Genomic DNA, 18372 nt, shown 5'->3' with positions numbered 1-18372 from the left:
GGACCAGCATCCTGTACGGAGCGTTATATGGGGGCCAGTATCCTGTACGGAGCGTTTTATGGGGGCCAGTATTCTGTATGGAGCATTATATGGGGGCCAGTATTCTGTATGGAGCGTTATATGGGGGCCAGTATTCCGTATGGAGCGTTATATGGGGGCCAGTATTCTGTATGGAGCATTTTATGGAGGCCAGTATACTATGTGGAGTGATTCGCCATTTTGTGAGCTATTGTAGAATTTACAATAGATATCGCTCATGTAATGTAAGAAGTGAAATCTTTGGCATTGTACTATATATATATTTCTCTGCTGTATCTGTGCATCATGAATCGTGGTATGTGATAAAGGGGCCCACTGAGACTCTTTCGCCCGAGGCCCACAAAAACCTGGAGCCGGCACTGAGAGCTAGACTCGTAAAAGGACAAATGGATTATCTTCTCGTCGGACAGGTGAGGAATATGGTGGTTTATTATTTTTGGTCTTTTACATGGGACATGAGCTTCAGTGGAATATCTTCTCGTCAGACAGTACAAGTTTGCTTTTTTATGTCTAATTTTTATGATTAAATGGGTAAAAAAGGGATGGGGAGTGTTTATTTCAATAATGGAGTCTTTGTCATTATTTCAAATAAAGGTGTTTTTTATTTACAATATGACTATGTGGCGAGTAAAAGGGGTGTCTTATAAATGACTCTCCATTACTAACACCTGGGCTTCATGTTAGCTTCCAATACAACGCTGACATCAACCCCAACCCCATTACCCCACTTGCCAATGCACCAGGACAAGTGGGAAGAGCGGAGACTAAGCACCAGAATTGGCGCATCTTATGGATGCTGCGATCATGGGCTCGGGGGTCACCTCATGGCTGGAAAACATTTTCTATCCACTGACTCCCAGGGACCCCACCCTGAGAGCCCCAATATCCACCAGGCAATGACCCTAATTCAAAAGCCAATAGGAGGTTCCCATCTCCACGATTTACAACCCCCTATTTTGTCACCAACTTCAAGAACCCCGCCTGCCGAAATGACACCAAAACATGATCCTTAATCCAATTGAAATCCACTTATTTATCTTTAACAATAATAACAGGGCAAGGGGGTGGGCCCTTTCTGAATGGTGACTAAGTGCAGATTAGGTGGCCACCTCCCCCTCCTACTTTTTATAGCACAGCTCTTCCTCCTTCCGTAACCCCCACTTCCCTATCACTCCTCCCCTTAAACTTTTCCCCTCCACTTAACCTCCTCGCAACCTGATTTTAACTCCTGCTCTGCCCTACATAGCTGAGTCATGGGTCACTGTGTCCATGGATCTGCCAGGGCTAAGTTTTCTCTTAACCATTTGCCCATATGAATTTTGCCCCAAGAAAAATTTGCCCGTTTTTTTGAGATGTCATTGGAAATAGAAGGTCAAGCAAGAAATCTGGAGAGTATATAATGAGAAAAATTGCAAGATGGGATTATTTTTACTCATGCCTAAAACGGGCTACCCAGGACTATTTAGTTTTCTTATTATGGGCCTAAGAACTAACAACAGGCAGTTACTAACTACCTGCCTGTAGTGTCTGGTGCCGATCTCAGCTGACATGGAGCAGTCATGGACTGCTCCTACTGGTAATTTAGAGGCTTCTGGTGACAGAAGGTTGACAAAGCAGCTACTTCTCTTCCGCTCTGCTCTGTTGACAGGGCACGCCTAACGATGTTATAATGATTGACAGCTGGCTCCCTGCTGCCTAACTGCGGGGAGCTGGCGGTCAATCAGCATGATGCCAGCTGTCATGCCCTGACGACAGGGCAGCCCAGTAGAAGAAGAGCTGCTCTGCTGATGTGGAGCAGCTGAGTCGCTGGCAGGAGCTGTTGGTGACCACTGTGAGCAGGCGCCAGGTAGAACTGGCAGGCAGTTGCCTCTGTTAGGAACTACCTGAATATTACTTTTTAGGGCCATAGTTAAAAATAAATAGTCCTGGGCAACCCTTTTAAGGCAATTTTTTGTGTTGGCCTCCTTGTATTTGTACTTCTTTACTATTAGCTCCTTCCTTTTCAGAATTAATTGAATACATGCACATGGTCTATTTGCATAGACAAATACATCTAAACATATAGAATTATATATAGACTTATATAGAGATTGAGTTTCAGGTTAGGACCCTTCATTTCTTCTCACTGATCTGCACATTTATATTTTAAACAACATTTTAGTAAATTCATAGCAATTCTATTTATTTGTGGAAATTTTCCCACTGAGAAAAAAAAAACAGATGCAACATTATAATTATTACCCTCTTTATTAGAACAAAATACATTCAAATATTCAAACTGTACAATAAAGTTTGCAGCTAAAATAGACATAAAATGGTTGATTTATTTATTTGCCTTTACAACAATATTTTGATCTAATTCTCTTTAAAGCTTGTGCAACTTCATTGTTCCGCAAACTATAAATCAAAGGGTTAAGCATAGGTATGATGACACTATAGAACACGGATGCAACTCTGTCCTGGTCCATGGAATAAGTGGAAGATGGTCTCAAGTACATGAAGAGAATAGTGCTGTAAAATATAGTGACGGCTGTAAAGTGAGAAGCACAGGTGGAAAATGCCTTCTTCCTCCCCTCTGCTGAGCGAATTCTAAGTATGCTGGTTATGATGTAGGTGTAGGAGACTATGATGGTGATGAGGGAGCTTGTTTCTGTAAAACCTCCAAATATAAACATCAGTATTTCATTCATGGTGGTCTTGGTGCAGGACAGTTTCAGGAGAGGAGGAACGTCACAGTAGAAATGATCAATCTTGTTGGTCTTACAGAATGGAAGTCGGAAAGTGGTGATGGTATGTAGGGTGGCATTGAGGTATCCCAGAGTGTATGCACCAGCCACAAACTGCAAACAAATTCTTTTACTCATTACAACTGAATATAGTAGTGGGTTGCATATCGCCACATAGCGATCATAGGCCATGATGCCCAATAAGTAGCATTCAGTGGTCACTGAAGCAGCAAAGAAATACATCTGAACAGCACATTCTATGTAACCAATGGTTTTTGCCTTTGACATAAAATTCACCAATGTTTTGGGCGTGATAATGGTGGCATAGCACAGATCTAAGAACGATAGATTGTTGAGAAAAAAATACATGGGAGTGTGGAGCCGAGAATCTGTCCTGATAGCCACTAAGATGCCAAGGTTACCAGTAAGGGTGATAATGTAGAAGATAAGGAAGAGGACAAAGAGTGCGATCTCGAGCTTACGATTATCTGTCAGTCCGAGAAGAATAAATTCTGTAAAATGTGTGTTATTCCACTCTGCCATGTAAAATATTTCTGTAAAGAAAATATATTGTTTACAGTTTTACAACAGTATTTAGCCAATTCAGTAGGTTGTATAACACAAGAAAAACATGGCTTCCAGAAAACGTGACACTCTTGTTCATAGCGTTCATAGAGTCAGATGCTGCAGCCCAGCTCCATTCACTTGTTTTACTCATAACCCCTTGAAAGAATAACTAACTATTTTGAACTAAAATGCATGACATCCCACAATAACTAGTAACTTCATAATTACTTTGCTTATCTTGTATTAAAGTTGTTATCCGGGACTATTTTAAAAAATTTCTCAAGTGGCTAAGAACTGAGTAGTACCTACATGTGTTCTGCCCGACACCAGCTCAGAGTGATCACAGACCGCTCCTAACGGCGATTCTGCTGCTTCACTTCAACAGCAGCTCTTCCTCTTTCAGGCTGCTATGTCAACAGGGCATGACTGCCGTTGTCATGCTCATTGACCAGTGACTCCCCGCAGTCAGGTAGCAGGGAGCTGGCTGTCAATCAGCAAGAGATCGGCAGTCACACCTTGTCAACAGAGTAGACCAGAAGAGAAGTAGCTGCTCTGTCGACCTTCTGTCACCAGAAGCCGCAGAATCGCTGGCAGAGATCAGCGCCGGTCACAACAGACAGGTAGTTCGAAGCTACCTGCCTTTAAATTCTTAGGCTCATAAGAAAAAAAATTATATAGTCCCAGATAGCTCCTTTAATGTCATTACTTGCTATTTTATATGGATCCTCCATTGTTTTCTTTGTGACTACAGATGAGACGCACATCCTACAGTGGAGGATATGGTGGTATTTCATCCACCATAGTCTTCAATGTGGGAAATAGGGCTATTTATTAGTAAATGTGAATATCTGTAGAGTAAAATTTTTCAAAGGCAGTCAAGATCAAAGATGAGCGAATATCTGAAAATTTCTGTTGGACAGATTTGATTCGGTCTGAATATAATCTGTCTGATTAAAAAGTGCCCCATTTAAATTTTTCTCTTCAGATCCGAAAATATCATAAACAGAGGTTAGAAAAGGGGGTTACAAAATAAAAAAAATACATTATACTCACCTCTTCTAGGCCCTCAATGGATTCCTTACACTGCTGCTGAATGCAGCTCCCAGGCATTCCCAGTTTTCCGTGCGGGTCTTTGGCTCTTCCAGCACTGATGTCACTGACGTGCATCGCCCTCCACATGACAACCACGTGCCAGAAGAATCGAAGACCTCTTTGGAGGATCAGTGATGGTGAGGAGTTGTGGTGTCATAGGGTGAGGACCTATCACAGTTGAACATAACGCATTTATTTACTTTAACCGCTTCCCGGCCCAAAAAAGAATCTAGCAAAATGATAGCTAGCTAGTCAACATTTTGGTAGGTTTGTGTAAATTGAGACCAGAAAATTTTAGATTTACCAAAATCAATTTGCTCATCTATTAAAAATACATATAACATATATAACAACATTGCACTTTAATGTCTTTGGTGGACTACTAAAAATACATAGTGCTTCTTAGGTAATGAAGTAGCGTGTCCATCACTAAAATTAACTGAACATACAAACATTATATTTCATTACATTTTATTATTCATTATTACATATTACAGATGTAATTTTATTTATGTTGCTATGTAAGTAATTCTTCTGTCTGGGTGCAAATACATATTATACATTACAATGACATCTAACATCTATAATGATACTGTCACAGCAATTAGAAGCAGTTGAGAAATTAATAATATTAAAAAAGAATTTAAAAAAGTAAGAAGATATTTAGGGAGCTTGTGTAGGATAGTTATGTTCGGACTGTGTTTGCTGCGTACATTTGGGGGTAATGTGCATATGACAGAGGTATCCATAAGGTCCTATTAACTCCACAGATGCTAAAAGGGTGTTCTTTAGGCATACACTTTAACTCTTTGTGATAAATAAAGTCAACTGATCTATCCCATACAATATATAGGCATCTTTTTTTTAACAATGGGACCCTGCTGATGGTATAGGGAGGAAATACTGTACTTTATTTAGGGAAAGTGATTTGGGTTTTATGGGAGAAAAATAGCAGTGAAATCACAGGTGGCCGCTGCGTCTAGTGCTGTCACTAGAATAAAGACTAGGAATCAATGGTGATGAGACAAGTTCTGTCATGATGGATTGTCAGCACATCAGTGTAGTATTTTCCTCTTTCTAGAGATAGTTTACAAGATTAACAGATTATATTATTATAATTTTCAACTTGTGCAAATCCATAAAAGCCCAAATTTTGTACTATATAAAAATATTTTTATTAGAAACATATATAAAAATTCAAGTACAGATAATTGGTGCATAGGTGATGCAAACAACATACAATATATAAAAATACATCACGATATGGGACATGCAAGACCCATTCTGTGAGAACCATATAAGGCTATGTAGCCGTATGTACTAACACCAAGTACACACCAGGTGCACCCTGCAGTCACTGATGTAGAACCTAAAGTTAGTATGTCAACAGTATGGCAGCTAATACAAAGGGTATGCTAGTAGTCCTTAAATAACAATGCATTCATTATGTTTGTATATAAGTAAAGGAAAAGCTCCATACCAAGGTACAGGGACACAGGATACCAGGATCACAAGTGCAAAAAAATCGTTTTTGGCATTTTCACCCAAAGTTTTTGATGTTTTGATGTTTTTTTTCATTGAATGCATTAAAAAAGTCATATATGTTTTCCTTAACCCCTTCACGACATGCACCGTACATGAATGGTGCATGTTGTGTTTCCCCCTTGTGTGCCGGAGCCCGCACCTTTCTGGGCACATGACAGTTAATCTGTACAGCTGTCATGTGCCCCTAACAACCACGGGTGCAATCGCGATCCACCCGCGGCTGTTAACAGGTTAAATACCGATGTCAAACTCTGACAGCTGCATTTAACATGGCTGCGCCAGAAGCGCGTCATTAGCTCCGCCCATCGGCGACCCCGTCACATGATTGCGGGTCACCGATGGGTTGGCATGACAACCCGGGGTCTGCAGGAGACCCCTTTGGTTATCATAGCCGATCTGCTATGCGTGCCGCCCAGCGGTCAGCATTCATAGCAGATGAGCACTTTTGTTACACGTGGCAGGGCTGAAGGCGATCAGATGATCGCAGCTTGTAGTCTCTTATGGAGACTACTGAAACAAGGAAAAAAGTAGAAAAAAAATGTTTTTTTTAAAAAATAAAAATATATAAAAGTTCAAATCAACCTCATTTCACCCCAATCAAAATAAAATAATAATAAAAAATATAAAATATACACATATTTGGTATCGCCACGTTCAGAATCGCCCGATCTATCAATATGAAAAAAAAATTAATCAGATTAGTAAATGGCGTAACGAGAAAAAAAAATCTAAACACCAGAAGTACAGTGTTTTGGTCGCTGCAACATTGCAATAAAATGCAATAACAGGCCATCAAAAGATCGCATCTATCCCCAAAATGATAATAAAAACGTCAGCTCGGCACGCAAAAAATAAGCCAACACCTGGCCCCAGATCATGAAAAATGGAGATGCTACGGATCTCAGAAAATGGCGCCTTTTTTTTTAACAAACTTTGTTGTTTTTTTTTCACCGCTCAAAAAAAAAAACTATACATGTTTGGTATCTACGAACTTGTAATGACCTGTGGAATCATAATGGCAGGTCAATTTTAGCATTTAGTGAACATGGTAAAAAAAAAAAAAAAAAACAACAATTGTGGAATTGCACTTTTTTTTTGCAATTTCACCGCACTTGGATTTTGTTTTCCAGTTTTCCAGTACACAATATGGTAAAAACAAAGGTGTCGTTCAAAAGTACAACTCGTCCCGCAAAAAACAAGCCCTCACATGGCCATATTGACGGAAAAATAATGGGAAGAAGGGGAGCAAAAAACGAAAGCACAAAAACGGTAAAGGGCTGCGCCGTGAAAGGTTAAGGGCTCGCTCACACTGGCAAGTAGCATCCAATGATTCTGTAATGCGAGAGAGTTCGATGCTAAATGCAAACGTCCCTTGGCTCAAACTCTGCTGTGAGTGTGAGCAGAGTGTCATTTTATTGTAATCCGATGTATGTGAGGTGCGGAGAAGATGAGTTGGCGTATATTGGACTGCACTAAGATGGCATCCAAGAGAAGTCCGATGTTTTGCACTCACCCATAGATGCGTGCCATCCAAAATGCGCTGCCAACCGCAGCATGTGGTGATTTTTTTCTCGTGCCGACTCAGCTTGAAAAAAAAAACGCTAGTTGGCACTGCTCGATAGTATAACATTGGAGCAAGTGCTATATGGTGAAACATCAGATAACACTCGCCCGAGTTATATGCTGGCTACTCTCTAGTGTGAGTGAGCTCTTAGGTTGAATTCATATGTCCATATTCTATAGTCCATTCTCGGACCTTAATGACTGTGAATCTCTTGACCTGAACAAAAAGCCACATAGAAGTACGGTAGTTTGGATTAGAAGGCCTGCAGTCGAGCCAGGTATTGGGTTTCCAAACTAAATATATAATATGCCTGATATCAGCTTAAAGAGGTTTTACCACGAACACAAGTTTATTTTAATTAATAGATCTTGGAATGATAATAATTTCCACAATTGGATGTGTTTAAATAAAATGTTCCTGTGCTGAGATAATCTTATAAATGTGCCCCTGCTGTGTACTGTGTAATGGCTGTGTCTGACCATACAGGAACATGGTCTGATCATACCACATCTCCTGGGCACGGGGGGAAGCAAAAGAGTATACAGACAGGACAGCAGGGGATCACAAATGATGGATTTCATTTTGTACTTTATCTAACCTCCTTTTCAGCAGTGTCCGCCTTTTTAAGATGGACACAAGATTGCAGTCGACCAAATTTTTGTGCCCACCTTAAAAAGGCGCACACTTCTGATGTCAGACAGAGCTCAAAGTGACTCTATATCATTAAAATCAATGAGACCGGTCAGACGATACATCTGAGTCCCATTTTTCAGGGCTTCAGTCATGACATAGCTACTGACATGTGACATAAAATGTAATTTCCGATGACCTTGGTCCGATCATGGACTGCAATGCGTAGACTATGCTTGCCAACTGTCCAGAAATTACATTACAGTCTGTAAAAAGCACATTTTTGCTGTGTCCGTAAAAAAAAAAAAGTAAGGTGTCTGTGAATTTTTTGAAGCTAAGAAAACTTTTGCATTATTATTATCATAATTTTAGTTTATGTGACTACAGCTAATGTCTTCATATGATAATTCTGGGCTGCAGACATGTAATCATAACGATTTATTATGGTTTTCCAATGTATCTGTAAAAAATATTGTCTGTCCATAATTATTTGATAAACTTCCCAGAAAAAATGAAAAGTCAAGTTGCCAACCCTGGTACAGACCGGAGTGTACCCCAAACCGAGTGTGACAGCCTCATAGAAATATATGAAGTTGTCATACTCCAGTCAGAAGACCTGCGGCCAGTCCATGTTTTAACGGTCCGTGATCAGACCGAGATCCACTGACATCTGCATGAATCCTAAATCTGACCTTATGCACAAATTATGACAGATTTTTCTTTATACCTAATTATTAAATTAAAATGAACAAAAGCTTCCTTTCAATATCAGTTTGGAATTTTATTTTATGTAATGTGGTCTTCTTTACCTGACTATGATATTGGTTATTATCATTACACAAAACATGGCATTGAGGAAGAAGATTTTTTGCACTTTGTTCAGTTACATGGATTCTTCTTTCAGATTTTCTCCTTTGTAGGATCCTCTGTGCTCATTAGATGCTAAATGTACTATTTAGGACTGACCTAATGATAGTACATGGTAATGACTGAAGCACAAGAGAGGACTGTGTGCCTAGCATACAGCCAGTTCATGTCTTTCAGTTACAATGTTAACCTAAATGTATCTATTAGCAAATTAAATTCAGTAGTAAATATCTCACCTGAAGGAATAGTGAAACATAAAATTATTACATTGACCTGAAGTCACAAAGCAAATATGAATACCTGCCAAGCTATATAGGCAGGTGTATGCATTATGCTCCATGCCCACACACCACACATGCCACCATAAGTGCACAGATTCCCGAAAAAAAAAAAAAAAACGTTAATAATATGCTCTTTACTTTGGCACATTGGATTTCAGGAAATTTGCCTGATCCAACTAATTGTAAAAAAAAAAATGTTTGCTGTTTCTGTAATTTTCAACACCAGTGTCTTCCCCTAGCATATCCAAAAAAAATGTATTAATAGCTGCAAAAAAGTGTTAGTCTGACTGCAAAATAGATACGTGTGTGCCATTAGCAAAGTACATACTGTAAGGTGAGAGCAATGGTGGTGGCATTGATGACGGCCCTACCTGCTCATTGTAGACTTAAAGGATAACGCAGCACCTACCTGATTAGATATATTGTTCAATGAAGGAAGACAAGGTTGAAAGTTATAGATATATCAAATCTAATTCATCCGAGACCTTTTTCCCCAGAGTCTTTATATCCCAATGTGACACTTTCTTGTTTTTGAAGCTATTTATATTTCGCTATGGCTAAAACTGACTTTTGAAACTGAATGACCTGTTAAAGTGCCTTCATTATTTGTATTACTTATATGTTTATATGTATTATGCTTTTTTTTACTATTAATTTGAGATAAATTATAGTAGTTTGTCTGTCTGTAGTCACCATTAGGGGGAGCTTAGCAATTTACTACAGAAGGATTTGTTACTGATTTCAATAGGAACTGTATACATACAGCTTTATTGAGCCCCTGATAATGGTAGCAATAAAAAAACAAAATTTTATCAATACCTGTAGCTGTGTGAATGAAAACAGGTGATTGTAACTAGCTGTCACGCAAGGTGAGGGAAAGACTAAGTGCAACACAAAGGGAAGAGGGGAAGGAAACACACACACTAGGGAAAGGGAGAGTGGAGACCCCTAGGCAGATTTAATATCACCCTGCCTACCCTACCATTCCTATATAGGTTCCACACCTATCACCGAGAAGGAACCTAAGCCCTGAGTGTCTGTAGAGCTAGGCACTAGATAGGGAGGGGAAGGGGTGAGCACTAGTCAAGCCTCACTACAAACTAAAGACAACAAAGTAGACAAACAAAGGGGATATACTTAGCTTGAGCAGGCACCCGAGAGATAACGCCAACTGTCCTCCAAGGGCACCAGAAAAGAAATTAGCCAACTGCTAGTGCTCCAAGCCAACACAGAGGTACAAAGAACTATCACTGGCGCCTCTCTGGAGAAATTGAGAGTTTTTAACTACCAATCAAGAGTGTGTCAATCAGCAGCAGAAGGTGGAGGTAGCTGCTGGGTCCTAAAGGAAGAAGGATATAACAACACTAAAGAGATGAGAGGATCAAGAAGGTGTCTGCAATGCCAAGTGCAGTGACCTTCTGCAGCCGGCTCCAGAGTGACTGTCTGTCACATCTGTGACACTACTATACAATTATTAGGCACAGAATTTAAAACTATGTATAAAAAATATTTACATTTGTGTTTTTAAAACAATCAATGTATATCAGGAAATAATCCCTGTTTATGACCTACTTCCATCAAAAACTCAACCTTCTTAAGTAAATAGCACAAAATCAGGTTCAAATGGAACTAATCATATCCTAACTAACGCATAGACATACAGTAAAATGCGCGAAAGAAAAGGGGTAATCCGAGCATGCTCGGGTGCTTACCGAGTATCTTCGGTGTGCTCGAAAAATAGGTTTGCGACGTTTGACAGCCATGACACATGCAGGGATTGCCTGTTGTCAGGCAATCCCTTCATGTGTTGCGGCTGTCTAATAGCCGCAAGACATGCGGCCGCAGTGTCGCAAACCTATTTTGCGAGCATGCCATTAGGTAGGAGCAGATGCCCTGATTCCAGTGATGTGTCACTTACTGGGCTGCTTGCTGTCATTTTGATAAAATCACTGTTTTATCTTCTGCTTATCCAATATTTCTCTGAATGTTGAGCTCTGTATAACCCTGCCCCCACCACTGATTGGCAGCAATCTGCCCAGGAACAGTGTACACAGGAGCGCCATTTGACTTTTGAAACACAAAATTGGCTGGGATAGCGGACGCCATGTCGTGTTTGCAGACCCCTGATGTGCCTAAACAGAGGAAACCCCCCACAGGTCATCTAATTTTGGAAACTAGACCCCTCAAGGAATTTATCTAGCTGTATGGTGAACACCTTGAACCCGCAAGTGCTTCCCCTCTTTATCCTTCCCTAGTTGCATGAATGATTACATTTGAACATATATAATCTATCTTCATCTGTTTTGAAGCAACATTCACGAAGGGGTATTTTGTTTGATTCAGGGATCTGTTACAATATATTGGGCTATTTATTTATCTGCCCCTAGTGTTCATGTATTTTATAATGACACATGAATCACAAGCACTGGTGTATGTTTGTATATTATTGTTTTAAATGTTTTTAAACTTCCTATCTGTGTTTATATGAATTTATTGTTCTAATAAGTTTTTTTGACATTTCATAAATTTTTTGGGTGTGCACGACTCCTCTAGCCTTGCATCTTTTTCGCTAGCCTTTAGAATCTAATCTTGCATGGCCCCTTGTAGCACCCCTCCCTTGTTATATATCTTATAGAGCAGTGCCCACCTAATCCTTCATTCAATTTCTCCTGAATGCGCCAGTACCCTACATGCAATTGAGAACTACTTTACAGGCACAGTGGAAAGCTCAGAAGGGAAGGAGTGCCAAATTGGGTGCAGATTTTGCTGGAATGTTTTGGTGTGCTATCACCCACTGGGAGAGCCCCTGAGGTGCCAGAAAAGCAGAACCCTCCCAAAAGTGGCCCCATTTTAAAAACTATACCTCTCAATTAATTCATCTAAGGGTGCAATGATCATATTGACACAGAATTGGGTCACAGAATTTTATACCATTGGGCAGTAAAGAAAAAATAATTACACTTTTACCACATTTTGTTTTAGCTCCAGATTTTACATTTTCACATGGGGAAATAATTAAAAATGGCACCAAAATGTGGCATACAATTTCTGCTGAATGTGGCAATACCCCATATATGGCTGTACAGTACTGCCACATATGGCGAGTAAATGGCGAGACTCAGAAGAGAAGGAGCGCTATTTGACTCTTGGAGAATAGTTTGAGGACTCCATATACAGAGTCCCAAAGTGCCAGAAGAGCAGAATTCTACTCTCAAGTGACCAGATTATGGAAATTACGCCATTCTGGGAATTTATCTACAGGTGTAGTGACAATTTGACTCCATTTTTGTTTTCCAGATACAAGCAGCAATGGACATTCCTGAGTGAAAATTGCAAATCAGCCGTTGTAGTGCCCGTAAGTTGCAGTGCCCATACATTGTGATCAGCTCGTGCTTCTGGAGACATGGACCCCATAAATTAAGTGGGCTCTCATAGCCACAGAAATGCTAAACATGTGGATGCTAACTGCGATTTAGGCACACTGTGGGGCTCAGAAGGGAGAGGGGCTTTAGGATTTGGGAGTGCAGAATTCGCGGCATTTCTGTTGGGGGGTGAGGAGCCATTTTGCTTTTCCAGAGCCTTTGTGCTACCAGTAACGTTAAAGCTCCATATATTTTCATTGACATATGACGGACCTGAGTGGGGACTTGTTTTTTTCTATGGGCTGAGGTGAAGCTTTAATTGGGAACATTTTACATAACATTTTGGATCACATTTATCCTGCGCTCTATGTTGAGCACTTGCATTGAGGGTTTCAATTTAAATCTCCGCATGATGTGATTCAGATGAAACCCCTGAGGGATCTATTCACTATAATGATGCAGCAGAGTTACTCTGGACTCCTCTTGCCTCTGTTAAGCGGTGTTCTTCTTTTCAGATGTAAACAAAGCTATGATCGAGCGAGCTTTTGTGCACGACTAAAAAGATGGAAACCGTTGGATCATAGGCCAGACGGCATCCACAGTGCTTCCATCTGTTTCATTATAGGGAATCTTATGCCGGAGATTCTGTCTGAATCACGTATTTCATAGATTTACACGGAAACCCTTGTGTAAGCACTCAGCGCAGGATAAATGTGAGCCGAGCCATACTGCGATCTTTGGGAGGCAGAATGAACAAGTCAACTGTGGGTCAAAAATTGGTTTTATTTTTTACGACGTTCCAGTGCGATTGCAACGATACCATATTTATGTAGTTTTTTTCTGTTTGGTTGCTGTCACACATTAAAAACTTTTTTTTTACCAAAAAAGTTTTTGCATTGCCATATTCCGAGAGCTATAATTTTTCTATATTTATGTCAACAGAGTCATGTGAGGGCTTCTTTTTTGAGGGACAATTTGAACTTTTTATTGGCACTATTTTCAAGCCAAGATATAAATCTGCGCATTCGTCGCCTCTGGCGGCCATTTTCCTAAAACCCACCGTTGGGAAATCAATATACAGAGCAGGGACTCCGCTCCTGCCTCACCGGACATTTTCTTGAAGCCCAGCGCACGCAGAATCACACTGCAGGGACAACCCTCCTCCCTCCCAGCCCAGTGCCCGCACCATCACCACACTCCTGTCACTGCTGGCTTCCTGCAGAAGCAACCCTGCCTCCTGTGACCCCACTCCACCGCTGCTGCCCCCCTGGTAAGCTGCATTCTGACTATAAGAAGCACCCCTAGTTTCCTCCCAAATTTGTGGGAAAAGGTGCGTTTTATAGTCCGAAAAATATGGTATTATCATTTTTTTTATATTTTGCCGGTTTTACACAATAAAAACTAATTTTTAGAAAAAATTATAGTTTTTCCATTGCTATATTCTGAGAGCTATAGCTCTTTTATTTCTCCGCTAATGGAGCTGTTTGACAGGTTGTATTTTGTGGGACAAGATGTAGTTTTCAGCGATACCATTTTTATTTACATTTGAGTATTTGATTGCGTTTTATTCCACTTTTTGTTTAGCGATATGATGAAAAACAATAGTTTTTTATTTTATTTTTTTACGGTGTTCATTGAAGGGGTTAACTAGTGTGACAGTTTTATAGGTTGGGTGGTTCTGGACACGGCGATACCAAATATGTGTACTTTTTTGTTTTTACATAAATATATGTATTTATTGATATAATCTTTTTTCATTTTGTGATTTTTTTTAAATAGTTTTACATTTTTATAATTTTTTTTTATTTTTTTACTTAGTCCCTCTACAGGACTGCAATGCATTATATGGCCTAAAAAGGTTTGGGCGCCGCTGGTCAAAATTACTGTTATTGTGAACAGTTAAGCAAATTTAAGATTAAATAATTTCTAAAAGGTCTAAAGTTAAAGATGACACATTTACTTTGTATTTTAGGCAATTATATATATATATATTTTCATCTTTTACATTTTAAAATGTGCTTCACTGACATAAGCTTATTAGACCATGCTCTCGGCATGGTCTAACAGGCTTGTTGCAGTAGCTGGCAGGCCGGGAGGTCGTCATGACAACCTTAGGTTGTTATGGCAACAATCGGGCCCTCGCGATGATGTCGCGAGCGCACCGATCAGGAGGGAGATGGAGCCTCCTCCATCTCCTAGCCTCCTAAATGTTGCAAACTATATCAATCGCAGAATTTAGAGGGTAAAATGGCCTGGAGCGGAGTGGGCACCGCTTCTGGCCGTGACAGCGGGAGCTCGTCATTAACTTATGCTGAGCTCTAGGTGGTGATCGCGTGGGCACAACTTACGTCACAGGTCGTGAAGGGATTAGTATAAATAGAACTGTATTTTCACCTTAAATTTCCTTATGGCACAATGCTAATCTACCACATCTCACGAATCATTGTGCAGCTGGTTCCTGGACAAGTAATGGTCTGAAATATTTAGGACAGGTGTTTGAAGTGTCTCTAGTTTTTTTCTGACTTTTGAGAATCTGATAGCTAGATATGAATGAGGTAACACTGCTTTCTTTCAAGATCTTCAAATATGTCATGCAATTCGGATGCAATTCAGCTCTCTTCAGGTTAAAATGAATCCTAACAAACTTGAAATTTTGCTTAGAGTTGAGAATCTTAAAAACAGGGCTGTGGAGTTGGAGTCCATTTTGGAGAAGTCGGAATAAAATGGACCGACTCAGACTCCTAAAATATATAATAAATTGGGTACAGTAGTACAATGCAGGATGTGCTGTAAATGTTTTCATAAGAATTTGAGAAAGTTATGAAATGTCCTATAAATGTCTGTTCTGTTCCTGATCTAAGGATCTAGACTTTGAGTTGAGATGAATCTGTGCTACACTTTATGTACACGCTCAGTAGTGAGGCAGTGCTGTGGAGTCGGGAGTCAGGGAAACTGAGGAGTCGGAGGTTTGGCTTACAGACTCCACAGCCCTGCTTAAAAAGCCCTTGACCTGTATTTATGGACAATTGCGCTTTTCTGAGGTTAAAACTTAGTGAAAGCTCTTAGTAAATGAAGGGAGGATCTGCCGAGTCTTATAGATGAGGACTGTGAGGAGGTGGTGCACTTACTTCTGTCATCAGTGGTCAGCTTGAGGGATATTTTAATCCAGTTACCATTTATTCATAGAGTTTATTATACTCCTTCCAGGCTCCACAAAATGGGGCTCTCCATTTCTGATGTATGCTTCAAATATGATACTGGATAAAAAGTGGATGGTAGGTGTTTGATGACCACGCTGCTGTAGAAGATGAGTAGTTCCACACTCTGGTGCATGTTCAAGTAGCTTTATTTACGTATTTCTGGTTTGAACCAAACCCTTTATCAAAATAAACTACAGATAGTATGAACATAGGACCTAATTTCACCTATGTGATTGTGCTGCAGGGTTGCTCTTTTCTAGTTAGATGTTAGGTATTATAGAGGATGTAGTACAGGGAACATATAAACAATTACGATATGGGCAGAAAATACACTGGCGCCTCCATAACCAAGATGTCCAACGTACCCGGATAAAACACCTGTACACTATTTATAATGAATTATAAAAGACAAAAAGTTATATTTGCGTCTGGATACCATAAACTACAATCTTTAGATATATATCCAAAAAGGTCTAGTGGCATATTTAGCCACAAATTATAATACACAACACCACAGACTGATACAACAAGGGGCAATACAAAAGCTCTTGATTAATGGCTTAAAATGCAAATGTGTGGGAAAGTGAAGGTATATTGTAGATGCAGGGCACCATAGAGTTTTCAGTTAGCCAGCCCTGTGGATGGGAGGAATATTTGGGAGTAAGAAGAGAGTGACTTCCTTATCAGTGAGTCAGCAGTTAGTGATTAGCTCAGGAGTAGAAAGGAAGTGAACCAGTTACTAGTGTGTGTTAAAGGAAGATTGCTGAGGAAGTAAGCCATGAAGTAGCTGTACTGGATAAAGTGGCAGACTAAATACAGCTAAAAGAACCTGGATCCTGGCAAGTGGAACAGAGAAGGAAAGAGAGGTCAGCTGCAGTGGGTATGGCTGGGAGCCCAAGGAGGTATAGTTGTGGGAAACCCCGAGACAGCACAGGCAAAGTGGGGTTGAGAAGGCAACGTACAGGCCAATCCAATGAGTGCGGCATGGCAAGCTGGATGGCAGCTTTCGGCTGCGGTCCAGCCTGTCATGTCAATGTAGCAGCGCTGGAGCCGACCTGGGAACCATGGAAAGGTAAGGATGAGGTTGCTTTATTATTTTACTTTTATTGCAGGAGATCGTTGGCTTCAGCAGGAATGGGCGTGATGGTAAGTATAGTTTAATTTAGAACATTAAAGAATTGTGTCTTTATTTCAATTAAAGGACTTTATTCTGGGTGTTTGTGTTTTTTTTTTTAACTTTCACTATGGGGTTAGTAATAGGGGTGTCTTATAGACGCCTCTCCATTACTAACCTGGGCTTGATGTCAGCTGGCATTATAAGCTGACATCAACCCCAGCCCTATTACCCCACTGCCACCGCTACAGGGCAGTGGGAAGAGCGAGGCTAAGTGCCAGAATTGGCGCATCCTATGGATGCGTCATTTCTGGGGCGGCTGACGGCTGGTGTTTCTAGCCTGGGAGGGGGCCAATATTCATGGCACCCTTCCTGGGCTATTAATATCAGGCCCCAGCTGTCTGCCTAGCTTTTGCTAGCTATGAAAATAGGGGGGACCCCACGTCATTTTTTTTTGGGTCCCCCATTTTAATAGCTAGTAAAGGCTAGATATTCAGTTGAGGGCTCATATTAGTAGCCTGGAAAGCTCCCCAGGCTTCAAACATCTGCCCCAGCCGTCTGCTTAACCTCCGCTAGAGACTAAAATTACAGGGAACCCGACGCCAATTTTTTTTTTTTTTTTTTAATAAATCCTTTATTTTAACACTCAATGACAAGTACAGTAACCAACACTGCCACTGTACTTATTATATATGTGACTGACATGTTTCTATCTATCTAATCTATGTGTGATGCTGTATTCTTTCAGTTCTAAATTGTCGGGTACCGATGTATGCCGCTGATGAATTGCCGGCTTTTCATGTTTCACTGTGAGCACTGTTGCCATCGATTTGGGCAATCACTGTAATGCCACAACCACCATGGCTGTGACATTACAGTGAGTGGCAGACAATCCCTGCATGATTGGTGCTCTAAATAGCGCCAAACATGCAGGGAGGGGACCCGAGCTCCCGCCCAAGCATCTCGAAAGTACTCGGCGAGCTCCGAGCATCTCGAGTACTGAGATGCTCGGGCGTGTACCGAGCAGTGGGGAGCTTGCTCGCTCATCACTAATGATGACGTCATCCTGTAATTCACAGGAATTAAGAGACTGACGTCTGGTCTACACATTAGTGCATGTAATGAACTGGTTATCAAAACTGGATATCACAAGAGCTAACGTCATATAGTGTAGGACGGAAAATGTATACACATAGCTGTGGTGGGATGAAATAACTATTGCACCATAGTGGGATGGAAGAATTCCATTGTGACGTTTTCTAGATCTGCTGCTATTATTACCATCTACTGCTATGTTATCATCTGCTGCTTTTTTAATTGGGTTTTTCCCACAAAGTACATTTTAATTAATGAATCTTTTAATAATAACTTCCAGAATTGGATGT

General features: G+C 40.5%; 1 protein-coding gene across 1 annotated transcript; it reads right to left on the bottom strand.

The window, feature by feature from the left end:
* Positions 1-2366: 2366 nt before the first annotated feature.
* Positions 2367-3308, bottom strand: LOC141250663 (olfactory receptor 8U9-like). The gene has a single exon (XM_073670062.1). It carries the CDS (start codon positions 3306-3308, stop codon positions 2367-2369), a length of 942 nt encoding a protein of 313 aa, XP_073526163.1.
* Positions 3309-18372: the final 15064 nt, after the last annotated feature.

This window comes from Phyllobates terribilis, unplaced genomic scaffold (assembly GCF_046119375.1).
Source record: "Phyllobates terribilis strain yellow unplaced genomic scaffold, ASM4611937v1 Scaffold_2__4_contigs__length_985480577, whole genome shotgun sequence".
NCBI lineage: Eukaryota > Metazoa > Chordata > Amphibia > Anura > Dendrobatidae > Phyllobates > Phyllobates terribilis.
The sequence above is the reverse complement of the archived record's forward strand: the minus strand, read 5'-3'. Positions and strand labels throughout refer to the sequence as shown.